Source organism: Netta rufina (genome assembly GCF_964035555.1).
Source record: "Netta rufina genome assembly, chromosome: 17".
NCBI classification, from domain to species: Eukaryota; Metazoa; Chordata; class Aves; order Anseriformes; family Anatidae; genus Netta; species Netta rufina.
Genome location: NC_140141.1, coordinates 14,345,970 through 14,372,253, shown reverse-complemented (window position 1 = coordinate 14,372,253; position 26,284 = coordinate 14,345,970). Strand labels below are relative to the sequence as shown.

At 57.7% G+C, this 26,284-nt stretch overlaps 1 protein-coding gene across 1 annotated transcript; it reads right to left on the bottom strand.

Annotated features, from left to right (window-relative positions):
- Positions 1–1,615: 1,615 nt before the first annotated feature.
- On the bottom strand, positions 1,616–26,284 carry ACACB (acetyl-CoA carboxylase beta). The gene is given in 54 exon segments (XM_084297099.1): positions 1,616–2,045; positions 2,145–2,281; positions 2,914–3,084; positions 3,323–3,477; positions 4,099–4,211; positions 4,701–4,878; positions 5,213–5,348; positions 5,609–5,705; positions 5,891–5,987; positions 6,134–6,254; positions 6,338–6,481; positions 6,693–6,803; positions 6,981–7,101; positions 7,260–7,357; positions 7,672–7,941; positions 8,142–8,264; positions 8,649–8,804; positions 9,057–9,260; positions 9,864–10,019; positions 10,150–10,365; positions 10,446–10,487; positions 10,844–10,900; positions 11,008–11,115; positions 11,217–11,316; positions 11,398–11,535; positions 11,738–11,856; positions 11,975–12,064; positions 12,416–12,529; positions 12,608–12,721; positions 13,166–13,290; positions 13,366–13,454; positions 13,530–13,630; positions 13,876–14,064; positions 14,187–14,333; positions 14,766–14,900; positions 15,005–15,155; positions 15,225–15,370; positions 15,861–15,942; positions 16,570–16,673; positions 16,758–16,908; positions 17,660–17,823; positions 18,021–18,182; positions 18,487–18,657; positions 18,867–19,076; positions 19,265–19,375; positions 19,563–19,672; positions 19,994–20,092; positions 20,450–20,531; positions 20,820–20,929; positions 21,120–21,258; positions 21,704–21,836; positions 24,880–25,115; positions 25,117–25,323; positions 26,106–26,284. Coding segments are annotated over 53 exon segments (7,158 nt in total). The 5' UTR covers positions 25,315–25,323; positions 26,106–26,284; the 3' UTR covers positions 1,616–1,918.

Here is a 26,284-nt window from a genome sequence, read left to right as displayed (position 1 = left end):
TGGTAACACACACTGCAAAAAAAATAATAATTCATGAAACAGTTAAAAAAAAAAAAAAAAAAAAGAGAGAGAACTGTAAGTTGAAATGTAGCATTTAGTCTACTTATACCTCTGTGACCATGAATAATATTTATATCTCGTGTTTTTGTCTGTTCCTGTTTGTTAATGGAGCTTCCAGGTGTCGTGCACGTGGCTGGCCCGAGGCAGAAAGCCTCTCCAGCCAATGTCCAGGTACTAAACACCCACCACAGACCCAAACTTCTTCACAGCAGCCCCAGAGCGGGTTCCTTGTGCTGAAAATTGCAGTGGTGAGGGTCAGGGGCCAGGAAGCGTTGCGTGACCATGTCTTCCAAGTGCACACAGCCACGGCAGCCCCTCCCAAAAGGGCACGATGGTCCAAATCGTAATTTATTGTTCAAGAACAAATGTGATTAACGATCATTTGCTGTGACTGGTTTCATCTACACTGTCTTCATTTTTTTAAAAATAAATATTTTTTCTTAGCATTAAGCCCAGGTCATTCTAGGTGTGCTGCATCTCAATTACTCCGGTGCCAAGCAGGTGGCACGCTGCAGCTCAGCACCGACCACTGAACCCAGGCAGCTGCTACCAGAAAACCAACCCGGCCAGGAAATAGTTACACCCAGCTTACAGATCAGAAATGTTTGCTACCATACAGCAGCAGCTGCCATCCCCTCCTCAGACCCTCCTTGTTCATACAATGGCAAAAGGAAAGAGCTCAGGAAAGCCTCCTTGAGGGCAGTGCTCGTTTTATTGCCACTGGTTTGGCTGCGTGTTTCTGCCCGCCTCCCACGCGGCGAACATCACCCCCCATCTCCCCCTGACAAAGCACAGTGACACTTTCACACCAGAAGACATCTCGCATCCTTTCCACCCCGACCCAATGACAAGGAAATCTCCCCCCGCAGCCCCCAGCATGGCCAAGGGGGTGTCCAACACCGCTGCACTGCCCCCGAGGTCCCGCAGCCAGAGGTGCTGCAAAGCATGTGGTCAACTTCTCCCCCAGGTGGCTCAATCTGATTAGAGGCCACCTGGGAACCAAGGCAGGGGTGCAAGCAGAGACCTGAGCCTGGCTCCTGTCCTTCAGCAGAGGAGCCAGGTCGCTGAGGCCAGGGCAGGGGCACCCGGAGTTGTCCTCCCTCCTCTCCAGCCTCCGTGGGAGCTGCAGCACGAGCCAGAAAGGGCAGGACGGGAGAAAGGAGCAGATGGGGTGGTCGCCCTGGTCAAACCGTGGCAGCTCCGCTGATAAATCTGCAGCAACCAAGCCCAGCACGGCTCGTTATGTGTCCTCTGGGCCAACAGCTATTCGTAGTCCTGCCTACTGACTGCTCCGCAGCACAGGGGAGGATGAGACAAACTGCTCCTCACAGTTCCTGAGTTTATTTTAAAGCTTCTGTTTGAGACTGCTTCTTCGGCAGGATTTACATTTCCTCGTGCCAGTGCATGGTCAGCCTCAGAGCTGGACGGAGACCTCCTCCTTTGTCCTCTTGGTGCCTCAGCCGTTCGGTTTGTACTTCCAGCTCCATCCAGTCTTGGGAGATTTACCTGACACTGGTGCTTGTTTTAAAGGTTAAGGCCAAAGCTTGCGACTAAAACATGGTAAAAGATTTTTAATTCTTTTAAAAAAAATCAGTGTTTGCACCAGGTCCAGGCTCCAGCCTTGGCTCGGGCCAAGTTATCTTCTGCCAAGCTGCCCCTCTGACGAACGCCCCCAGCGCCAGAGGGCCCTCCACGCAGGCGGAGAGAACATCTTCATAGCTTAACATACAAACAGTGGTGTTTATTTAGGCACAAGGTAAGAGTCCAAGGCTCCAGTTCGAGGGCTGAGGGACTGGGCGGGGAGGTGAGGCCTGGCCTCTGAGCAGCAGCATGTCCCGGTGCCCCTCCTGCCGCCGGCTCAGGGTGGGCTGTTGTTGTCCACCGTGGAGAGGAGACGGGCGACCTGAGCCTTCTGTGTGCGGGTGATGTGCTGTGTCATCTGGATTATGCAGTCCATGGCCACCTCGGGATTGGCTTGGACCAGGCTGCAAGGCACGAAGCAAGAGCTGCCTCGTCTCTACCGCCCGTAGGCCCCAGCCCAAGCCATGGTTTTGGCCTCCACGCTCGGCTTTGTGGCCACTCACCTCCGGATGTGCTTGAGCATGTAGTCCCGCTTCAGGTACTTGATGTTCTCCCGGATGGCTGACTTGGTGCCGTCGTCCTCCTGCATGTGCTTCTCCAGCCATTCCACCACCACCTGGTTGTTGTCCCAGAGGTAGCCCTGGGGAGAGCAGCACCGTGTTGGGGGGCCCAGTGCCCACAGACTGAGCCCCTCTTCTGCTACAGCCCTGGGCTTTTTCCTCCCGTGGCACAACCAGACAATGGGATTCGTCTTCTCAGTCCTGCACATATGGCATGGCATGCACCCCAGCCCACGTAACAGCCATGGGGACAGGGGTCAGTATGGAAATCAAAACTCAGGAAAGCTTCACGGACTACTGAAAAGGCAAAATGTTAAGGCAGAACACGTTTCCTTTGCACGCCTTCAATCCCCAGCTCAGCAAGCGCAGGACCGAGCTGGTGAGGTGCGTCACGGCAGTCACTGCATGCAGCTCAAACACCAAGACCCCAGGTCTCACTTCTGCCCTGGGAAGCCCTGGTGGATGGTGGAAATGAACAGGCCTGTAGTATTTTTTGGGGGGCCACCTTGCTACAGCTGAGCACCAGCACCCAACCGAGATCACCCACCCTGAAGGGACAGCCCCACTCTCAGGGCTTGTCCACCCCGGCACTGGCAGCAGAGCAGCAATTCCCATTGCTGGTTCCAGCTCAGGGAGGCACTGATAAAAGAGCCAAGTGGCAGGAGAGTGAGGTGACAGCCTTCAAAGGATGGGACCCCCGGGCTCTGTGTACCTTTTCGGCTCCCTCTGTCTCCATGAACCAGCGCCGCAGCATGGACTGGATGTGGATATGGCTCAGCTCGCTGTTGGCGTTTAGGATCTCCATCCTCACCACTTCCTCCAGCAGCAGCCGTCGCAGCCGCCAGTAGAGGAAGGAGCGGGCGTTCTTCCACTCCAGGATGTCCTGCAGAAAGCCCAGGGAGAGGAGCTGACGCGCAGCAACTGCCTGCTCACAGCTCGTGCTGGCAGGCCTGCAGGCAGATCTGCTGGGCTGGAGCAGAGAGCAACACCAGGGGCAGGAAAATGCACAGAGCAGCAGCCCAGGACCCTGCGGGGAATTTTGGCTCCCACCTTCATGCTGCTGCTGCAACCCCAAAGCCACGCCAAGCCCCCTCCCCAGCCCCGCCGCTGCCCTTGCTCACCGTGATGACGCCTTTCTCCTGCATGCGGCCGGGGGTGTCGTGCAGGTCGGCGAAGCGCACGGCCACCTGGTAGTAGATGGGCAGCAGGAGCTCCTCCCGGGCCTTGAGCTGCTTCTCCAGCTCCTTGCGCTGAGCCTCGGACAGCTCAGGTGTCCCTGGAGGGGCAGACGGCTGTCATTGCCCAGCAAGGGGCCTGGGATCTGCTCGCTGTTCCTATTTCAGCCATCCCAATGTGATATCCCTCTGTTTTGGCACATCTACAGCCCTGCCCAGAGCCCAGCCGCAGAACCCCATGTCTGTGAAGGGGCCGTGCTGTGCTCAGTGCCTGCCACCAGACAGACACTTTGTGGGACTGTGTTTAAGCAAGGTGGGGGACAAGACCCTCCCAGCACAGCCCCACTGCCTGCTGCAGGCAGGAGCAAATCGCAGGGCAAAAGGAGACCTGGTTCATTAAAGGAAGCTTCTGTGCAGCTCTGTAATGATTATTTCATCTAATTTCGGCACTGATGCAGCGTGGCTATTGCCATACTTCATCTCAAAGCACAGGAGCAGTTGCTGTAGCAAAGTCCAGCACCTCCACAGAGCCCCACGGGATATGGGGATTTGAAGATACCACCACAGCCCCTCGGCAGGCCCCATTATCAGACAAACCATTAGGAATTTTCCCAAATTGATGAACACAAAATGGTTTCCTGGTGCTTGCCACCACGGTGTCTGAGGCAAGTGTTTTAACTCACCACTACCAAGGCCCAGAGGCTGAAATGCCCTTCCCTTACCCAGCTGCTCAACAAGCCTGGCATAAACCGTATCGATCCTTCTCATGGTCTTCACCAAATCTTTCTTCCTGAACTTGATCTCCACTGTTCCCCCAGGCTCCAAAATGCCGCCCCTGGAAGGAAAGTTTGGTAAAGCAGGGGCAGGTCAGCAGGGGACAATAAGCTCTGGGACAAGGCATTGCTGCTGGTGGCAAAGTGTGGCAGTTCAGGCAACTCCCTCTTCTAAGAATTAGGGACAGAGATAACCTAAAATAATGTTGTTTCCAATCTGGGATCCTTGGCTATTCTCCCTCTCCTTACAGCTTGCTCCAATGCACATTAATTCAGGCTAGAGAAACCCTCCAGCTCCCCAAAGCAAAGCTTTCACTCCCTGCAGCTTTTGCTGGACACCGGAGGATCTCTCCAAGGAGATCCTTGCCACACTGCTCCCACACTGCTTTGTAAGAGCCCAGGGACTTTTAGCTGATTGAGCAAAAACTCAAGAGCAAGAAATAGAAGTCTCTGGTGATCGGTGGTCTCCGTGAGTAGGACCCTGACTCTGCAGACCCCGTGTGTCAGGCTGTGCGGGATGCCCACGGTCTGGATGGAGCACTGAGGCTGACCTGCTCTCCTTGTCCGCGTAGAGCTCCACGTACAGGGGGTTGATGGTGGAGTCGATGACCACCCAGGAGCCGCCCCGCAGCTCCGCGTGCGGCGGGATGTACACCAGGATGGGCTGCTTGAAATCCCGCAGGCTGTCGACGATGAAGGCGCCGAACTTCAGCATTTGGTCGTACATGTCTGAAAGCCAAAGGGACTCAGTGGCTGGGCACCCCGAGTGCCGCAGGGTGGGCTGCTGCCCTTTACCTCCTCTCAGCCTTTTCCAGTCTAGCTGCCCAAAGCCTTTTTTCTCCAGCAGAGCCTAAACAAACCCCTCAACGCAGCCCAGTGGGAAGCCACCAAGCCCTGGAACCTGGGTCCTGTCAGCATCCCATCACCTCTCCATCCCAACCCCGTGTCCTAGAGCTGCTGGGCAGGACCCTGCCATGCTGGGTCACCCCAGGACCCCAACAGGTGGCAGAGGGGCTGGTGGCACAGCACAGTGCAGGGATCCAGGCCCCCCGAGCGCTGGTACCTTTCATGCCGCTGGAGAAGCCCCTCCAGTTGGCAAAGATCATCAGCGGGAGGTGCTCCCGGTTGAAGTCCCGAATAGCCTGGGCTGTTTTAAAGGCAGAGTCTGGGAACCAGACCTGCCCCGCCTGCTGGATTATCTGGAAGGGACAGCAAACAGCATCGCTGAGACCAGTGTCAGCGCTTCCAGACACACTGTGCCGGCAAGGCAGCAGCACACAGTGTGTGAGGGCTGGAAGGAGACAAACTGAGGGTGCACAAGCTCAATTTCACCAGGATTTAAGGAGAATCAGGACATGCCAAAAGGTTACGCTAAGCTTTTTATCCCTGCTTTCCCCTCCAGCCCCCCTGCTGCACACTCTTCCCTGCCACTCTATGGCCCCAAGGTCTCCCCACACACCTTTGCCTCCGAGTCGGGGTTGGCAGGGTCTGCAGGTATGGTCACCTCCACAGAGCGGGTCTCCACAGCGATGACACCCACGGGGAGCCCTCCCAGCCTGCGGCAAGGCAGGGTGCCTCAGCAGGGGCCAGTTCCCCTGCATGCTGCAGCCCCCTCCACCAGAAATGTCCTTCCCATAACCAGCCCCATGGGCACAGAGCACTTGCACGTAGCTGTGTTTGCAGCCTCCCCACCCCAGGGCTGGGTGGGGACAGGGAAGCCCCCCCTTGCACCCAGCAGTACCTCGCTCTGCCAACCACAACTGTCTGAGCCCACGGCCTCATGATCTCCTGGAAGCTTCCCTGGTCAAAGAAGCCGCTCTGCCACGTCCCCTTGAGAGCTGCAGAGCAAAGGGGAAAGAGGAGAGACACTACTGTGAGTGCTGAAGAGTTTTCTGTGCAGCAAAAAGCACCTTCTGCACCAGGACAGGAGAGTTTGCAGCCACGGGATGCATTTGGGCAGAGGTCTCAGGCTGTTCTCACTTACTTGGGTGAGGCCTCCCTGCCAGCATCCACCTGGGGTCATAGGGGACTTTGGAGGGGACAAAATCGATTTCTCTTTCAATGGGGTCGCTTATGGCAGTGACGGGCACTGGGCTCCGGTTATCCTGTAAGGGAGAGCCCCGAGGGCAGGTCACCAGCCAGGAACCCCCCTAACAGCCCACGCTGCCACCCTGCAGCACCTTCCTACCTTGGGCATGTAGGAGAGCCACTGCAGGATGGTGTAGACGCCTTCAAAGTCATCTGGGACAGTGACATGGGAAACGCCGTTGTTGTGCATGATCTGCACACCCCCCAGCTGGTTGTTGGATGTGTAAACTTCACGCCCCAACACCTAGGTGGAATTACCAACAGAAACACAGATGCTAGAGCAGCAGCTGCATCTCCCTACTCTGTTTGCTAAGTTAAACCTTTGCCTAGGTTCATTTTCTCTGGTTTGAGGGATTTGAATTTCCACCTTTGCCTACGAAGGATGATGTTAAAGCAAACTGCCAGGGAACTGCCCCCTCTTCCCACGAGAAGGGGACGGTGCTGGAGCACGGTACCTTGTTGAGAGCTGTGACACCGGTGAGGATGATGTGGGAGTTCTCCACCTGGATGACGCGCTGGCCCAGCCTCACCAGGTACGCGCCGATCCCGATGGCACGACACGTCACCTGGGCACAGACACGAGGACACACAGTTATGGGGGAGATCAGGCTGCAGCAATGCTGCTGTCAGCTCTGCAGGGCTCTGCATCAGGTCATTTGTTACACCCTGTTATCCCCTCCAGGAAATGTTTAAACCAAGGAGAACTGGGGAGGAGTGGAGCAGGGGAAGGCCTGAGGCTGTACCATGCTGATGGTCACGATTTCATCGTAGGCACGAGAGGACTCCCCAGCGATGGTGCCAGCGGCTCGCAGGTTTTCCACCCCAAATCCGTTGTCCTTCCCAATGATGTCCAGGAGGACGTACCTGGGGGAGAGGCAGAGCTGGGATGGCATGGGGAGGACAGGGCGAAGCGTTCCTTTGTGTGGTGGGACCAGCAGGAAGCCAGGCCAGGATGCAGGACCTGCATTGGCAGAGATGTGGGGCAGGGCTTGGGGTTGCCCCCACAGGACAGCAGGGCTCACCTGGACTCGCCCCCTTCCTCCACATGCTCGCAGTGCACCGAGTTCATGGCACTGATCCTCGTGTAGTCCTGGGGAGTCAGGTACAGGTACTTGAACCCCTGAAAACAGAGAGGAGGAGAACGAGCTGCAGCGTCCACTTTGTGCACACTCAAAGGGGACACAGAGCACTCCAAACCCATCCCAGAGCTGTCCTCACAGCAGGGTCAGGACCAGGGCTGGACAGAGCAGCGGCACCAACACAGGCACCTTCATCTCCACCCCACCAGGCAAGGTGGAGGGAACCATCCCCATGGCACTGCGTACACACGGGGGCTCACATCCCGCCATTTTGTCTCCCAGTTCATCTCTGGTCCTTCCCCAGAGAAGTCCTCTGATCCTCTCTCTGACAGCCAGAGGTGAGGTGCCCACACACCTTGTAGGGATCCTCGGGGTCCACCCAGGCCACTTGGAACATGTGTTTTATCTCCTCGGCGAAGCCGATGCGGGCGCCGCTGTTGGCGGCGATGTAGACGCGGGGGATGCCCTCGGCCCGGGCCAGCTCTGAGGCCCTCAGGAAGACCAGGTCCTCCTCCGGCCCGAAGGAGCCGATCTTGTGCGTGATGTCGTTGCAGATGAGCACGATGTCCCGGCCCTTCGGGTACTCGGGGGTCTTCAGCTTCATTTTGAAGGCAACCATCCCCACCTGCCCCAAAATGGCAGAGTGTCACAGGGCTGGCTCCTCCGGAGCAAGGAGGTTGGAGATGAGACTGCAGACAGACAGAGCTCCTGTTTGGGGAGCATCCCCCGGGCTTTGTGCACAGCGGGGACAGGGAAGCCACCAGCAGTTCCCACCGGTGGCAGCTCAGCTTCCCACCCCCCTGCTCCCAAATCGCTCCCCGCTACCTCATTGCCTCCAGGGAGCCTGTTCATCTGCACCAGGTGTCCCTGTGAGTCCAGAACCAGCTCGGTGTACGTCAGGACATCCTTGGGGTACAGGTCTGAGGAGCCCCACAGCTTGAAGAGAGCCTGCAGAGACACGGAGCATGGAGCAGGCTGAAAACACGTGGCCACGGCTGCTCCAAGGCCGTCACCGAGTGCCGACGTGCACTTCTGCAGCAAGCTGGGACTTTGTGTGAGCAGAAATTTTGTGTTAGAGTCCTGCTGCCATTCTCCTTGCCCCAGGGCTTTCTGGTTCACATTCGTTGTGAATACAGCTATGGCAACTGGCAAGAACTAGGAATGAGTTTTGAAATCCTTCATATAACCAAAAACTTCAGGGTTTGGGCTCTTTCTGTTTTGCCTTTGCCAGCTCAGGGTAAAGGAATTCCACTCAAGATGGGAAAACGTGGGAAGGGAGGGAAAGAAAAGGAAATTCAATCATTTGGAGCCTCTCTGCTTCACCAGACCCACCTGCCTGATCATCTCTGGGAAGTCGTACACGTAGGTGGTGCCCAAGGACTGTGCCTGGAAGCGCTTGGCCTGGAGCAGGTCCTTGGTGACGTAGGGGGTGTTGATGAGCATCCCGTGCTGCGGCCCTTGCTTGTCCCCGTACGACTGGAACATGATCTGGAGAGAAGGGCAGAGCGTTGGGGCAGCGCAGAGGAGAGGGACACAGAGAAGGTCTCTGCACAGTGCTGGGGGCTCTGGGACAAACCAACACTGCAGGTACACCAGGGCTCCTGCAGGAACAGCCCCGCAGCTTTGCCACAGCTGGCAGCTGCTCGTTCTTGAGCACAGGACCCTGGGGGGGGGACTCGGGGGTGGTTTGGGGTGGTCGTGGTGGGGCTCTGTTTGCTGCCACCTCCTGTGGGAACTCACGTTGCCGGTGCTGGAGTCCCTCACTTCCTTGTAGAGGCTGATGTCCAGGTAGTAGCCGGACTCGTTGGTCAGGAAGAGGCGGATGGGGATGGCCGTGGTGGTGGGCGTCAGGCGGATGTTGATCTTCACCTCGGCCTGCAGGACCCGCAGCTTCCAGAGGCGGCTGCCGTAGCGCATCACCATGGACCGTACCGACTCCTCGATCTGGGTACGGGACAGCTCGTGGGTGCTTCTGCAGCCCCGGGGACATCGCTGTCCTCAAGTGTGTGATGCTGAGCTTGGAGGAGCCCCACTGTGTCTCCACCTCAACAGACATTTCAGGTTTGCTCTGGGCAAGCCCCTTTCCTCCCTTCCTCCCTGACAGGGGACAGTGCTGCCATCCGGTCTCTCCACTGGGAAGAGGGAAAGATGGTGCCTTGCATTCCCATTAAAACAGATAGCCTCTGCTTTCCTGCCACGTGCTGCCTGGGGGCAGAGCCCTCCACTTGTCCTTGTACCCTCCAGCAAATCACAGCTTGTCCAAGCCCATGCTCACTGAGAGGTGTGAAATGTCAGCATCTCTCCAGTAAAAATCTGACAGACAACAAGCCCTCAGACGCAGAATTAAGCTACAGGAACAGACGCAGAATTAAGCTACAGGAACCTCTGGGGCTGCCAAATCAATCCCCTATCCAAGGCTGGGTGTGCACTGGGTCCAGCAGCCAGCCTGTAGGGTGGCAGCCCAACCATGAAGCAGACCCAAGCCCAGGGACAAGGCAATCTCTGTCCCCAGCTCAGCACCAGGAAGCAGGACCCCCAGAAACGCACCTTGGAGGGGTCCATGACGACAGTTGGGACAAAGTTGAGGAAGATGTGGTTGCAGTCGGTGCGGACGCTGGTGTTGTTGAAGGCCACCTCCAGCTCATCCATCGCCTCCAGGAGCAGCCGCTCGCCCTCGTTCTGCAGGTACTCGAAGGAGGCCTCCTGCAGCACGTGAGGCAGCTCTCAGGAGGCCAGAAAAACCCCCGTGCCCGAGCTGCCACAGCCTCCACCAAGGACCAGGGCTCGCCCGCAGCAGCCGGCCCCCATCTCCCACGGGCCGGGGCCACCTTGCCTTGGTGATGAGGTCCGAGTGCCGCACGATGGCGCGGATGAAGAAGCGGTAGTCGGTGGCCTCGGTGCCCGCCTGCACCTTGGCGGCGCCCAGGTAGAGGTGCATCTTGTGGTTGGCACAGGGGATGGCTGTCAGGTCGAAGTTGCGCATGCGGCTCAGCTCCAGCTGGAAGGCCAGCGCCGGCTCCAGGTGCCGGTAGATGCGGTCCTCTGCGAACTGGGCACGGGGACAGAGAGTCAGGGGCCAGCCCGTGTGAGCAGACCCCGCTCCATCTCAGCAGGGGGGACAGCTCCTACCTCGTCCCTGGCTCTGAACGTGAAAAACTTTGGGAATTCTCTCTAGAAAAAAAGGAGGAAGACAAAACATCGATAAACCTGGCACAAAGAGGGTTTTTCTGATTTGCAGAGAATTCACTAAAAATAAAAACCACTAGGTGTCCTCCGCGCCAAAAGAGAAAAGAGCTGTGCCTAATCACTGACTTTTAAAGGGAACTGAAAGGTATGGAGGGACCACACAGGAACCACACGTTGCAGGACACATTAGCAGCATGAGGATAATGCAGGAGATAAATCACTGAATCCCTGGTTGGTTGATTCCCAGCTCTCCCTCCCAACACGTGGTATGTCATCTCTGAATGCTCGAGTGGCAGAAGCACAACGTGTCCAAAGCCACTCAGCATTCAGCCTGCACTGACCTGCTGGGCAATGAGAAACGTGATTCTCCGGAGACCACAGTCAACAAGGATGGTTTTCTGCAGGAAAATAGAAGGGAGAGTCAGAGCACAGGGGCCAGCCGGTGGAAGGGGCAGCCACTGGGGTCTGGGGTCCCAGCTGGGAGGGTCCAGCCCATTTGGTGCACCTTGGACTGGGCGAAGGCTCTGAAGATTGGCACCAGCTTCTCGTCCTCCACGTGGTCTGCGCAGCGCAGCGCGATGTTGAGGATGTGGATTGGCTCCTCGCGGATGTTCTGGCAATGAGAGCCCCGCTCAGCCCTGCTGCTTCAGCCCAGCAGCGCTGCCACCAGCCCCGCACCACCCAGGGGGGGGACAGGAACGGTGCCGTGCCCACCTTGCCATCCTCCTCCTCGTAAACGGTGGCTCGTGCCTCGCTGAAGAGTGAGGTCTCCAAAGGTGGGTTGGCAAAGCATGAGATCACTTCATCGAAATTCCTGCCCAGACAGCAGGGATGGGGTGAGAAGCCAACATTTTGCCCTCCCCAGCCCAACAGGACAGCACCACAGCCCTCTCACCTCGTGAAGTCCTCGAATTTGTCGAAGGCCACCATGGCTCCCATGCGTTGGCTCAGGGGAGAAAAGCCACTGTCCATGAAGAGCTCGGTGCTGTGCCGGGCCAGGTCGGGGTTGGAGATGCTGATGGGGACAGACATCCTGCACGGGGCAGCAAGGTGGCTGTCAGCCATGGGCAGCACCACTCCTTGGGCCCAGCAAGGACCACGCAGGTCCCACGCAAGACCCTGACCCCGAGAGCACTCATCCTGCTCCCTGGCAGGGTCCCCACACTTTGGAGAAATTAATCCAACAGCTTTGCAAAAAGGACCTCATCTGGAGGATGCCTGAGGGGCGAGGGTACCTGTTGGGATGGGAGAAGGGCAGCATGAACTGGAACTCCACCAGGCAGGTGCCGTCCGAGAGCTGCCGGTGCTGCAGGCTGTTCAGCTCGTAGGCGATGTACCCGCGCCGCACGTACACCTGGGGGGGGGACACTGGGGGGTTACTGATGTGTGCTGCTGCATCCCTGCTCCCATTTTGAACGTCTGCACACCCCAGGGAGGGTGCAGACACCCTCCCGTGTCCCCACGGCCCTCACCTCCAGCGCTGCCATGCGCACAACCTGGTTGGTGTGGTAGAAGAAGATGGGCAGCACATCGAAAATGGTGGTTTCCGAGAGGATCAGTTTCTGGAGGGAGAAAGCAAAGTTTAGGGTAAGGATGGAGTGGGACCCCCCTTGGCCCATTACAGGATACTGGGAGGCACATCTCAGTGGGGTCCCCCAGTGTGGGCTGCACAGGAGCAGCCCCCAAGTGTGGTGGGACACCCAACCCACTATGGGGACATTGATGGTCCCAGGCATGGATCCACACATCAATCCCCCCCCAAACAGGGCAGGGAAAAGGAGACGGGACAGGCACTGACACTGAAGCAAGCTTTTTGGGCTGTTTTTAAGCCTAAGCCACTTATGGAGCAGATCTCCTCAATGGAGACACCCCAAAGTAAAATTTCTTTTGTGGAGAAACACGAGGTTCCCAACCTTCAGGTTCTCAGGGCAGAATTCGTGTCCATACATGTCGATGGCAGAGAGGAATATGGACTCCACCTGGTTGTGCCGCAGCTCGTAGGAGGGCAGGTGAGAGGCGATGAGCACCTGCAAGAGGAGAGGTGACTGGGATGGGGACAGGGACGGGGACAGGGACGGGGACAGCCCAGCGCGGTGCTCACTGACCTGCCGGGCTCTCAGGGCCACTTTGGAGTGTTCAGTCTTGCTGAGCTGTGTCAGCTCGTTTAGGATGGCCGTCAGCTCGTCTGTCAGCGTGGGGTCACGGCCACACAGCTGGTCCTACAATGCACACACCGTGATGTCAAGGTTGGAGCTGGCTCCTTGCTGCGGGAAGCATCACCACACGTCCCCAGCCCTGTGGGGACAACAGGGACAAGACCCCGCGCAGGGAACAGGGATAACAACAGGCAAAATTCTGCTCTTTGAAAGAAGTGCAGCAGCGTAATGCTAAGGAGGGGACACGAAGACCCCCTTAACACAGCAGCCATGTGGTGAAAGAGAAAGGGATGCTTGAATGCAAACCCAGACCCTGGGGATACATTGAACAGAGGAGAGAAAACATTTATCAAGTGCCTGTCCACTTTCAAGGGGAAAGAACAAAGCTGTGATGGCCACAGACAGCTGAGTACTGGGGCAGCCTTTTCCCATCCCACAGCGATATGGAGCTCGCCTTACAGGGTTTTTCCTACCACAAGCTTTTGCCACTGCACGGGCCACACTCACAATTAACATGGTCACCAGCAGGTTCTTCTTCGCCACCTGGGCATGGGAGAAGATGCTCTCGAGCACCGGAGTCATGTCAGGTTTGTACTGTTCCCGCAGGCTGATGACGCACTTGTCGTAGTGAGCTGTGGGGCAGAGCACCGTGAGCCCTGCAGCCCCCCCGAGAGCCCCCCAGTCCCCGGAGCCCCCCAAACCCTCACCGTGCTGGAACTGCATCTCCACTTGCAGGTAGCGCCGCAGCAGGTCCAGCACCACTGCCTTCATGTAGCCGCGGATGCCACTGCGGTACCTGGGGAGCAAAGAGCCCGGCGTGCTGGGAGGGGGTAGGGGGGACACAGGGGGACACAGGGAGCACCGGGCTCACCTCTGCACCAGCTGCACCACGCTCTGCGTGTTCATGAAGAAGACCTCCCGCTCGGCCTTCCTCTGCAGCGTGGCTGCGTGGGTGTCCAGCACTGTGGCGATCTGCAGGGGCACGGGGTTCGGCACCGCTCAGGGCTGCCTGCTCTGCTGGGGGCAGCACTGCCACGCGCAGGGACTTTCAGGGTCATTCCCCCCACCCCCAAATGAAAAAAAACACAGTGACAAATAAATATAAACATAAAAATATAAACTTTTCCCATCTTTTTTTTTTTTTTTTAAATCAGGTCTTAGCAGGACAAATTCAGGCAGAAGTTCCTGAAAAGGGAAGCCAAAGCCAAGTTTCTCACCTGCTGGCTGGGAAAGCGGCAGAGCACGGAGGTGATGTTGCTGGCATACTGTGCCATCACCTTCCGGATCGACTTCTCCACAGAGAGAGGGATTCTTCCTGAAATGCTGGTCATGATTTCCTGCAGCTCCAGGAGGGGCAAGGAGGGGTCCCGCAGGGTTTTCATCAGCTGTGCCACCCACTCCTTCACCTGCAGGGAGCAAGGGGCTGCTGCTGCCTGCACCCCAGCACTGCGCACACCCCCAGTGCTGCACATCGTGCAGGGCACCGGGGCTGCCAGGAGCCGAGGATGCTCTTTGCCCCAGCACCCACCTTGGCACTGAAGTAGGGCTCGGGCAGGCAGTAGCCGTTCATCACGTTGGTGAGGTTTTCCAGCACGTTGCGGAGAACCTGGTGCTGCTTCTCGCCGGTGATGGGGAGGGTCTGCTGGGCTGGGAGCCCCCCTGTGAATGGCTGCGCCTGGAGAAAATGAAGAGGCAGGCTGGCCTGAGTCCTTGCCAATACAGGGCTGAGCACCCAAAAGCTGCAGCTGCCCCAGCAGAAACCAGCCTGACCCTTCCAGCATCTGTTTTTGGTTGGAAGAAGCACCTAACGGTCAGCTTCATGTTTCTGCCAGTACCACGGCATGAAAAAGATGCAGAAAAACTACAGATGTAGACAGAGCATTACAGATACACTAAACCGTGCACGTTAACTTCTGTACCAGAGCAAGCACGCACAGGATGCTTACCCAGCACCATGCCAGCCCCATCGCAGCCAGCTGAGGACATAGCATGGGCGTGCAGTGCCACCCTGTGCCGGGACAAGGACACATCCCCACCCACACCCCAGCCCCGGGCTGCTTCTCAGCTCTGTCCCCCAGCAGGCATCCCTGACACCCCTTGGACTCACCGGCTTCACTTTGGTGGGGTCGTCCAGCTCGAGGCGGGCAATGACGCAGCCTGCCTCCAGCAGCGCGCCCGGCCGCTTGACGTAGTGCACCCGACCTGCCTCCTCCACCGTCAGCGTCATGATGATCTTCATCACCTGTGCAAAGAAGGGGTAAAATGCAAATTTCACCCACCACCACCCTGCTGCTGCTAAAGGGTTTGATCCTGAGCCATGCACCAGAGCTCTGAGAACGTGCTCACCTCGATCTCTGCATACACACTCCCTTCGGCAAGGTGCCCGCCGTCCTCCACCGTGTACTGCAGCAGCTTCCCCGCAGAGGGTGAGCGCAGCACCGTCGGGTCCTTCTCCTTCTCGAAGTCACACGTTTTATTGCCGATGGTGATCCGGTACCTTAGGGAGAGGGAAACGTCGCAGCGTGGCCCCGTGGCTGCTGAGGAGAAGGGCGCAGCGAGGAGGTACCTGTCGATCTCCTCCTTCATGTAGGTGGTGTAGCTGTTGCCGTTGTAGGAGAGGAGCAGCCCCCCGTCGTTGAGGCGGTGCACGTCTATCTCGATGTGAGTGCGGTTCATGATGATGACGTACGTGGTCAAGGACTGGCGGGCAACCTGCAGGCAGCAGCCAGAGACAGACTTCAGTGAGACCTCCAAAATGTGTGCCACAGGCTTTCGAGGTGTGTGTGTGGTGTGTGTGTGTGAGCATCTCCCAGTGCTTGGGAGAAAAAACTGCCATGGGATGGGATGCTGGAGGCTTTGTTTGAACAGCTGGTTCAACACCCAACCAAGAGCTGGGTTAACTCACCACCATGGCTCATCCTCTGCTTTTTTTGAGAGAATTTTTCATGAAGTTCAACTTTAAAAGCAAGAAAAGGAGGCTCTTTGTTAAGATCTGGGCCATGGGATGTATGACTATGTCTGTCTTGTTTAACTGAGGTTATCAAACTCATTTTTACGTTGCACATTTTTAAAGGACAGCCTCATATTTATTGCATCTCTCTCCTCTCAGCGGGACAGGAACACATCTCCTTGTCCTGGGGAGAAGCCCGTGGTGCCAGCGACTGCTGCAGCCAGCCCCGGAGGAGCACAGCACAGCCCTTACCTGCAGAACGTACTTCACACCCTCATAGATGAGCTCCACGTCAACGATGTTCAGCAAGGAGGCTGCGGGCAGCACTTGGCCCCTGAAACACAACGGCAGGGTCAGGCACCACAAGCCTTTCATTCCTCGCCTGTGCAACCCGTCAGGGAGCCAAGTGTGTGAGATGTCAGCGGTGCTGCTGGCACCGGGCCGCGTGGGGAGGGCGCTAAGGTGACCAGAGGGGACAGGAATTTATACACAACCCACGTGAGGGCCTCTTACAAACACATCCAGAGGCAGCCCAGACGCTGGCAAACACGCTCAGATAAAGGCACGGAGGAGAGCTCCGCGCGTCCTCCAAGGCCAGAGGAATAACCTTGGTGCTTGAGCACGAAAACAAAAACAAGCTGCATGCAGCTGAGCTGCTTTCCCTTGAAGGCTGTTTTCACAGCCATGCGGAACGTTGTTCCTCTCCCTGGCTTCTCAATATTGCTTTATCCAGAGCCCTGTGAGCCACAGCACATTCTGACATTGCCCCATGGCACTGCCTTCAAAATTGCAAAGCAAAAATAAGAAAGAAGACAGCCAAGGGAGAACAAAACCCTGGTCCCCATGCTTGCAGGAGCCACGCAGATTTCAGGAGCAGCCCTTTAGGGATGCACTCCCCGTGTCCCCTGTGCCCATGGCCATCGGGTCCCACAGCCCCAGCACGGGCAGCTCCCCCCTGCACCTCTCCAGCGAGTGCAGAAAGTCAGTCATGCACGTCCTGAAGGCAGCGTCTGCGACGTTCAGGGCACCACAGACGACACCCAGCATCGTGTCCGGCTTCTCTGCCTAGGGGTTACAAATAACGGGGTTGGGGTCTCCTCACGGAAGGGAGAGGTGACCACAGGGGCTGCAGGGGCCAGTCTCCTCCACCTGCACTTTCTCGGCGATCAGATGGTCCAGCCAGCCAGTGTCGATCTCGTTGTTCTGGAAGCTCTCTGTCTCCAGAAGTTTAACCAGATACTCCACTGTGGTCCGGAAATCCCCGCGGATGGAGAGCTCTTTCAGGGCCACCACCATATTCCTTTCAGGGAGAAAAAAAAAATAAATAAATAAAAACAACAACACATTTTCTTAATGACAAAGCGGGGCTCTGCTGCATCCAAACACACTTCCCCTGCCTTCTAAGCTGTCCCCAGGCACTTCAGACACCAGGAGCTGCCCCTGTTTTCCACCCCCTGCTCGGGGCAGGTGCTCACCAGCTCCCCATGCAGCACATTGCAGGGGCTCAGTCACCATTAGCCCATCAATGTACCAAGGGGATGAAGGGGTTGTTATGCAGCAGCCAAAGGCTGCAGGAAAAAAGCACAGAGGCTGGAACAATGAATGCCCGGCCCTAGATGCCCTTGTGCCTGGATAAAACATTCCCACAGGGCAGGAAGGGGATGACATAGTGCACCGTGAGCCTAGCTCTCCGGCTCTTTGCTCTTTAGGATTTGTTCCAGTTTGTTGAGAAATTTACTGCTCAATGTACAATAAAGCTTTGACTTCAAACACTTAAATACCCAGGACAGCCCTGTTACGTGTTGCTTAATTACTGAATGAACACTGCTGCTCACTGGCACTGAGAACGTGACTGTCTCAAAGAGCCACGTTGATTAACTGGGGCCATAACACCACTGCAGTTTGAAAACTTTGGCTACGAGCAGATGGTCTCTGCAACACAAATAAGCCACTCAGCACTGCAGCTGAGATAAGAGCCAGCTTTCCTGGCTCGGGCACCTATTGGGAGTCTTTTCTGAGGACACTCTCTCAGCCCCGAGTGCCACACTCACGAAATGGCCTCCTCCCGGTTCTCTCCCCACGAGAAGCAGTGCCCAAACTGGGAATCGGCAAATTCGTGCAGACCCCCGGCAGCTGCCACGCTGAAGTACCCCCAGACGTTCTTGCTGCTGCGGAAGTTCAGCTCCTGCACTGTCCCTGAGCTGGGCTTGAAACCCTGAACAAAGAGCAGAAGGCATTGAGAAAGCAGGCCTGGAACCCACATGGAATAAATAGGGAAGGGGGAACCCCTCTGCCTTTTATGAAGATTTAATTCACCCCAGGGGTTGAATTCCCTCCGACTCTGTCCTGTTGGGGAGGACCGTGCCCCGTTCACCCCCCCAGCAGCAGGGTCCTCGTGTCCCCAGGGCTCACCTCCTCGGGGTTCTCGCTGGTGATGCGCGCGGCGATGACGTGGCCCCTGGGCACGGGGGCGTTGGTGGGGCTGTTGAAGCAGATGGGGGAATCGCCCCACGGGCTCTCCCCATACAGCACGCGGATGTCTTTTATCCTGTGCAAGGGGATGCCCATGGCAATCTGCACGAGCAAGAAAGAGGGCTTCAGCTGCTGGAGTGAGGCTTTGGCATCAAAACCTCAGCTCAGCGACACCACCAGATGGTCTGAGGGAAGAGCAATGGGAAGAGGAGCCATGCTGCAGACAGCTCCTCCAGGCAAGGAGCAAGAGGAGAAGGAGGGACACTGCAGTGATTCTGCCTGCACCCTACACACTGGTACATGGGGCAGCTTCCCTCTGCAAGCCTCCAGCCTAGTGCTTTTCCCTAAATTGCAAAATTTCTTCATTTTGTACAGCTTGCAAAGCCACCCGCGTGCATTCAGGTACCTGGAGCTGGGCAGCGGGGAGGTTCACATCCGCAATCATTTCCGTGCAGGGGTGCTCGACCTGCAGGCGCGGGTTCAGCTCGAGGAAGTGGAAGCTCCCGTCCTCGCTGTAGAGGTACTCGACGGTGCCCGTGCTCACGTAGCCCACCATCTGCGCCAGGCGGACTGCACACTGCAGGAGAGCATGAAACCATAGTGCTGAGAAATGCCCCTCGATTCACCACCAGGGCTGCCTCAGCAGTGTCCCTGCCCACATAAAAGGACACAAGCAAGGCCAACAGGCATTTCTAGAGAGCCCCTGGTGCTCAAAACCGGGGCAAACCCAGCAAGGAACAGGCCAACTTCTCTTTGTCACCTGCAGGCTGGGAGAAGGCCACCCACCTTCTCCATCACCTCGATGACAGCAGGAGCTGCGATGGTGGTGGGTGCCTCCTCGATGATCTTCTGGTGCCGGCGCTGAATGGAGCAGTCGCGGCCGAAGAGGGAGATGGCGTTGCCGTACTCGTCGGCCAGCACCTGTACCTCCAGGTGCCGCGCGTGCTGAGCCAGCTGCACCAGGAAGATGGGGGAGCCGGGTGCCTCCGCCTGCACCTGTGGCAGGGAGAGGGTCACACTTCAGCATCCAGATTTAAATTAACCTCCGAAATTAAGCCCAGGTCCTGCAGCAAGCCCGGGAGGTGCCACTGGGTGCTTTGGGGTGGGAGCAGGACCCTGGTGCGTGCCCCAGCCTGGCCGAGGGGACAGGGAGGGACAAGACAAGGGCTCCAGGTGCCTCTCACCTGTCGGAAGCAGGCACCAAGTTCCTCTGCTGCCTCCACTTTTCGGATGCCTTTGCCCCCACCACCTTCTGCTGCCTTGACCATCAGTGGGTAGCCGATCCTCTTGGCCACCTGAGGGGAACAAGGACTGGGGAGGCCAAACAGCTCTGGACCCCAGTTTGGTCATCCTGAGCTGCTGTCAAAGTGTCCTCGCATTGCTGGTGTGTGGCTGGGAGCCCAGAAGGGCTGAAGCCTGCAGGCTCCAAAGAGAAATGATGGTGCACAGGGGACAAGTGGCTGCCCGTGGGCTCAGCTTTACCTCCAGGCCTTCCTCCACGTCCTTCACGCAGCCCTGCGCGTACGTCTCGAGGGGGATGCTGATCATCTGCTGACCCTTCTGGTCCTCCTCAGACCACTGGGCCACCAGACCTGTGAGCACACCCAGGGACACGGTCACCACAGGGGTGGCAGGGCCACCACGGGGACTGCCTGCTGGGTACTCCCAGGGTAGCTGGGGATCCCACGGGGACACATGCCATTTCCCTGGGGTCCATGCACCCTGTCCCCAAAAACCCTTCACCCAAATCAGCAGCCGCTCAGCTGCTGTGGGGTCCCCAGTGTCCACAGCCACCCTATGGCCAGCCAGGCAAGGGACCCCCATCCCTGGAGCTTGCTTTGGGAGAGAAGGAGAGGCAGAGAGCAGAGAAACGGGCATGGGGAGGGTGTGTAGGGTCGCACGGAGGCACTTACCGCTCCCGCTCCACGGCAGCGTGGGGATCTGGACTGTCTGAGCCACAATGGTGGAGGCGACTTTGTCCCCCAGGGCCCACATGGCATCGCTGGGGGGACCTTAGGACAAGGAGGGAAGGGATGAGCTGGGCCAGCCGGCCCATCCCCACTGCCCAGAGGTGATGGACACTGCAAAAAGCTGCTCCCCACTGAGCTGCCACCATCAGCCATGGGGATGGCCCTTCTGCGAAGACAGGGGTGCAGGAAATACCCCCCCAGACCCGCTGTCCATGTAGGATGGAGCTCAGCCCCTCTCCAAGGGGCAGCCCGTGAGGTCTGCTCCCATCCACGACACACAAACCAGGCAGCTGCATGCACAGATGCATGAAACTGGTGTCACTGAGGACCAAGCATGCATGCACCCCCCTCCCAGTGCCCAGTGCTCCCTCCAGCAAACAGAAAGCAGTAAGCCCTTACCTAGGAAAGCTATCCCATTTTTCTGCAGCAGCTCTGGCAGCTTGGGGTTTTCTGAGGCATGTCCCCAGCCAGCCCATACAGCCTGGAAGAAGAGATGGAGCAACACAAGTCGTTATATTCTGCACCAGCACCTCCCTTTGGCCATGGCATCATGCCTGACTCCTCTGCTTGGGGGGGGACATCACCCCCACTCAGAGCACCCCTTCTGCTCTCTGTGTTTCCCTTGGGGGCTTCCAACAATTAATCCCAGCCCTTGCTGGCACAGGAGCTGGGCGTTCTGGCACCAGTGTCAGTAAATCACACCTAAATGGTCCCCTAAGTCATTGGGGAGGCCCAGAAAAGAAGGGGGAGCCCAGCGAGCAGCTGTTACCTGGACTGGGATCCGTTTGGAAATGTCCACGATCAGCTCCACGTTGGCATAATTGTTGTTGTTGGCCCCCCCGGGGACGGGCACGTAGTGATCAGCCATTTTGATGTACTCTGAAAGACAGCACGTGGTGGCAGTGGGAGCATCCTCCCGCATCTGGGATGGGGAAAAAGTTATTTATTCCCAGATCTGGTTGCACGGAATGGCAGTGGGTGACCCCAGGCTGTGCAGAGCATCCCACGTCCCAGGCAGTAATGTGGCAAGGAGCAGGGGGGGCTGTCCTGGAGCGGTTTTTGAAATTACCTGCATTAGCCTTGAGATCTTCGGGGGTGACCATGACCACAAAGCGAATGGCACGCTCGTTTCGGAACATCTCGTAGGCCCACCGGCGGATGGAGCGCATGCACTTGACGGCGGCGATGCCGTTGTTGGCGATGAGAACCTGCAAGGGACGGAGACGGGGGTGTGAGAGGAGAAAGTGGGGGGATGTGGGGGCTGAACCCCTCCTGGCTGTGGGGGCAGGCAGCCCCAGGAACGGCAGAACAGGGGCAGGATTTGGGGCAAGACATCGGGCAGCCCTGTTTGGGAGCAAGGTGGGGAGCAAAGCCAAGCCACAGACAGGTGGACAGGATGGTGAGGCTCATTAACAGCCTGGAGCTAACGAAGAACAGGACTTTGGCCTTAATTTGTGTCACTCATGCAGTGCAGGAGTGCACGGCAGCATTCAGAGGGCTCTGCTCTCCAAGAGGGGATGAAGCCGACGGGACAAGGGCTCCATATGCCGCGGGTGGCACGGAGGGATGTGGGCAGCACGGGGAGCACAAGGATACACGGCGAAAAGCGAGCACCCCGCCGCCAGGCAGAGGCAGGGCTGAGTGGGAAGCCACCTTCTCGATGACACGGTTCCCCCCGAAGCGGGTGACGAATTCGGCGGGCGAGGCAACGGTGAAGTCCCGCTGCAGATCCATCTTCCTGTGCTCACGGCCGCGTTTCGCCAGGTGCAGCCCGGACATGCTAGGCCTGCAACGGGACGGGAGAGACATCAGCGAAGGGTTACGAGCCAGACAGGAGTGCTGGAAAGGCTCCTGCCCGCCCCGGCTGCCTGGGAGGAGTCAGTCCTGTGGGCAGCCGGAGGCTTAGCACGAGCCAGCAAAGACCCAGATAAGACTTTGCCTCCTCCGCGGTTTCCTCTGCTGAAAGCAAAAAGCCAACCCTCAGCTGCTGACCCCGCAGGGAACACAAAGAAGGCACTCTGTGCTACCAGCTCCCCGCCACCCCGTGGGCTCTCTCCGGGGATGTTTGGCACCTGCTGCCAAACTGCAGGGAAAACTGCTTCCAGCTGAGCTAAAGAGGACGAGCAGCTCGGGATGAGCAGAGAATTTTGTGATTTCAGCTCCCCGCCCCTGGGAAAGGCGCAGGTGATCTCCAAGGACGCCGAGCGGCCGCAGGTCTGCGTTTATGCACCGTGTTTGGCAGCCCCGGGGGCTGGCTGAGGCCCTGGCACGGAGGACAAAACCCTGAGGGTTTGAAGCAGGGGAGCAGGGAGCTGCTGAGGATTTCTGGCCGTGGTGGGATTTCACACCACGCTGCCCTGTGGCTGGGGAACTGAGACACCCGTGGAGATGAAACTTGGCCATGTGTGCGAGCTGGAGGCGAGCAGCCCTGCTGTGAGAAGCAGGGACAAAGCTGGGGGTGCCCTGAGCCCACCCTGACCTTGCCCTGGGGTTACTGAGGGAGGGCGAAGAGCAGGCAGCGCTCTGCGAGCAAGGCTTGGAAGGAGCGTGGTGTTCCTTCCCCAAAAGCTCTTTTGGGGATTTGCTCTTGCACAGCCTGCAACGACAGCTCCCTCGGGTTAGTACTGGGTCAGACCCCATCCTGCCCACTCCACGGCCCTGAAATCCCCGAAATAACTCCCTGGGGGCACCACACCACCAGCCGGACTCACCCCTAGCACAGTTTTCCACTGAAGGCATCTCCACAAGCACCGGAGCAGTTCCTGCCATACACTTCCCTGCTGCCATCCAGAAAGTTTTAAGCAACTTTCTCTTCTAATTACCAGATCCACATTCTCCCCTCATCACCCAGCCAGGCCTAATGACATTGGACCTTTGATTATGATTCCACGGGTGAGCTACAAATAAGTGAAGGGAGAAGGACAAGCACCCCCAAACGACCAGATTTCACACCAGCGGCACATTTATTTTAAGGAGAAATATGCCGACACCCCCTGGGAGCTCAGGAAATGCCCCATTCCCTCCGTACACTCAGGATATTTTACGAATAGCCACGATTTTACAAGGTGATGGATTTACCACTTCCCAGTGCATCCCCCCAACGCTCAGCAGCTCGGCTTCCCTCCCGAGCCCCCTGCAAACCAGCGCCAACGCACCCGTGCCATCCTGCAAACCTCAGCAGCCGCCTCCCCGGCGAGCCTCAGGTGCTGACGGAAGAAAATTCCTCCCATGATAAAGCACAGACGAAAACCAGCGGGGCCCACAAGCAAGGCGGTGCCTGACACCTTCCAAACACCCAGCTCAACGAGGAGACACCGTTTGGCTGAGCCGGGCAGCCGGGCCGTCGGTTTTCATAACGTGTTCCCGCAAAGGTCTTTTATTTTTAACTGTGGTGGGAGCGGAGGAGCCGGGCAGCAATGCTTTGTTTCCAGTTATTTATAATTGTCGTCAGCTGGGTTTGCACCGGGAAGCTGTTGTGTGCTGCCAGCAGGCAGCGGCTCCTGTCCCCTCGCACAAATGGCACGGGGCATTGCTCCTGCAGGCTCGCATCAGTCTAGGCTCTTACTCAAACTGAGGTTTGAGAAGCCAAGAGATGTTTTGGAAAACTCAGCATTGACAAGAGAAAAAAAAAGCTTCCTCATTCCTGCATCTTCCCTTAAAAAAATAAAAAAATTAAAATTAAAAAAAAAGTTTGGTTTTGTAACTCAGCCAGAATAAGTGGGGCACTACCCATAGAATAAGGCTCACCTGCTTTTCATCAACTCATCACAGAGCAAAACCACCAAAGTGCTAATTTTTTTTCCTTTCAGAATTCATCTGGAATGGCTGCAAGGGCAGAGGATGGGCAGGAGGGCTTCGCTGCTTTCCTAAACACCACAGCAAAACCATCAGCAAGTGGCCCGCACCTCCAGCTGCTCTGGGGCAGCCCTGGGGACATCCACAGCAAGCCTGCCAGGCTGCGTGGGGGCACAGCAGCACCCCACAAAGTCCTAGGGTCACATCAGTGTGCCCCCCTGTTAGGAAAGTGCCTGCAGCAGCTGGGCTGGCAGCAGGACTGGACCCCCGTAGGACCTAGCCCCAGGGGCACAGGACAACACGTGTGTGTACAAATACACGTGCAAGTTCATGGGTAAGTGCACACGCAAGCACCCTGTTACAGGACTCAGCTTAATTTGCAGCTCTACCTCTCCAACCCCAAATGCAGCTGGTGATGCTCGTGCACAAAACAGGCACTCAGGCTGCAGGGCAAATGCCAGCAGCACCCACTGCTGCTCAGCACCAAGACCAACACCAATTTTGTCTCGTTGAGCAAGAACCCCACCCCATGTCCCAATGCCCCCCAGTCCTGCACCAAGCACAGCTGTGGCCAATGCACGGGGAGGTGGTGCAGGGCCAGAGAGAAAAACAGGAAAACAAAAGAGGAAGAGAGAAACAGCAGAAATTTGGTAAGTTGGCTTCAGTGCTGGGGTTTGCACTTAAAGGAACATCACACACACAAAAAGCGGTTTCCAACCCATTCTTTGACATCCAAAATCAATATAAAATGCAACCCCATTCCAGCCATCCTTGCTGAAGAACCAGGAGCTGTCACAGAGGGCCACTCAGACACATCCACTCCTCTCTCCAGGGTGCTGCTGTTAGCCTCATTATCAGGGTTTTTAGCACCAAGAGCACAGGGGGCAGGACTGAGACATCACTGTGGTGATCTGCTAAGCACCTGCAGGTGGTTTTTAGCAACAAGGGCCCTGAGGTTGGAGAAATACACCACCTAAAAAACATCTGCCTGGCCTGAAACCGCTCCTTTTTGCTCCCCACCCCTCACATCATACCTTATGCCAACATGGGACTCCAACAAGGCGTTTGTGGCGGGGGCCTCAGCACTGGATCCCCCTGCGCCGGCCAGGCTGCTGCGCCGGCTGCCCACCCTGAAGGCTGCAGCCACCACCTCATCGTCGGAGGAGTTTTCATCAAAGGAGCCCAGCACAAATTTGGCCAAGGTCGGCCGGCGGAGAGCGGCGGGGTTGTACACCGCGATCTGCTCCTGCTCCCCCACGGCCGCCCTGCCGAGCTGCAGAGGGAGGCTTGGGGCCGGGGGGCTTGGTTGTGCCGGGGGGCTCGGCTGTGCTGGGGGGGGCTGCCAGCCCTGAGGGGGGCAGCGGGGCCGGGCTCTGCTCGGGCATCTCCTCCTTCTTGGGGCTAGAGCTGGACATCTTGAGGCACATCAGCAGCGCGAGGATCAGCAGGAGCACGGCCACCAGCACCATTCAGTTGCCCTGGGGAGGAGAATGCCGGAGATGCTCCCTGAGCAGTTTTGCTGCATCACGGGCTGAGCTCCACCATCAGGGGATCCTTTCCGCTCAGCGGAGCCAGCGGCAGCTCCGACACCGCCAGCCATCGCAGCCAGGGGACGGGAGCCCCCCCAGACCCCCCATAGCACCCAGCCCACCCCTCCCCACCTCAGCCGCCAGCTCCCGGAGCTGTTTTTTCACTTCCCAAACCAGCATCTTGGCAGCGGCCACGCTGCTCCTCTGTCGGGATGGGAAAAGCCACCCCGTGGCTGGGGGCTAAAATGGGCGCCCTGCAGCGAGGGGGTGGCCCCGTGCCCCCCCCCCCCCCAGCCGCTGGCACCCAAGGGTGGCGGCAGCCCTGAGGTGACAGGGGTGACCCCAGCCCCAGCTGGGTCCCTGGGGCAGGGTGGCCGTTAAACCGAAAATTCAGTTCTGTGAACCGTTAACGAAGGGGGGGGGGGTGCACAGAGGGGAACTGCCGTGCCCCCCGTCTCAAAGGGGTGACCTCCCCTCCTCTATCTCAACAAATACACTCAGCATTAACACTTTGGTTGGTTTATTTTTAAGAAAGAGCCCCTCCTGGGGGCTGCAGGGCTCCCCCATGCACCCCTTATACACCCCCCCCCACTTCACAGCTCAGTGCATATCCATGCATGGGGTCCCCAATCCCCCCCCCCAAAAAAAAAAAACAAAAACAAAACAGCAGCAGCTATATTTAACCCCCCAACACCACAAAACCACCACAAAACCCAACGGGGGCCACTCACCATCGTTCCGAGCCCCCGGTGTCCCAGGACGAGCCCAAACCCAGGCTCGGCCACCTGAGGGGCCACAGCTCTGGGCCGAGCCCCTCCACGCCACCCCGGCCGTGTTGATCGGGGCTGGTGGCACTCGGTCCCCTCGCCAGACCGGGTGACCGCCGTGTGCTGGGGGCAGCGCGTGTCCC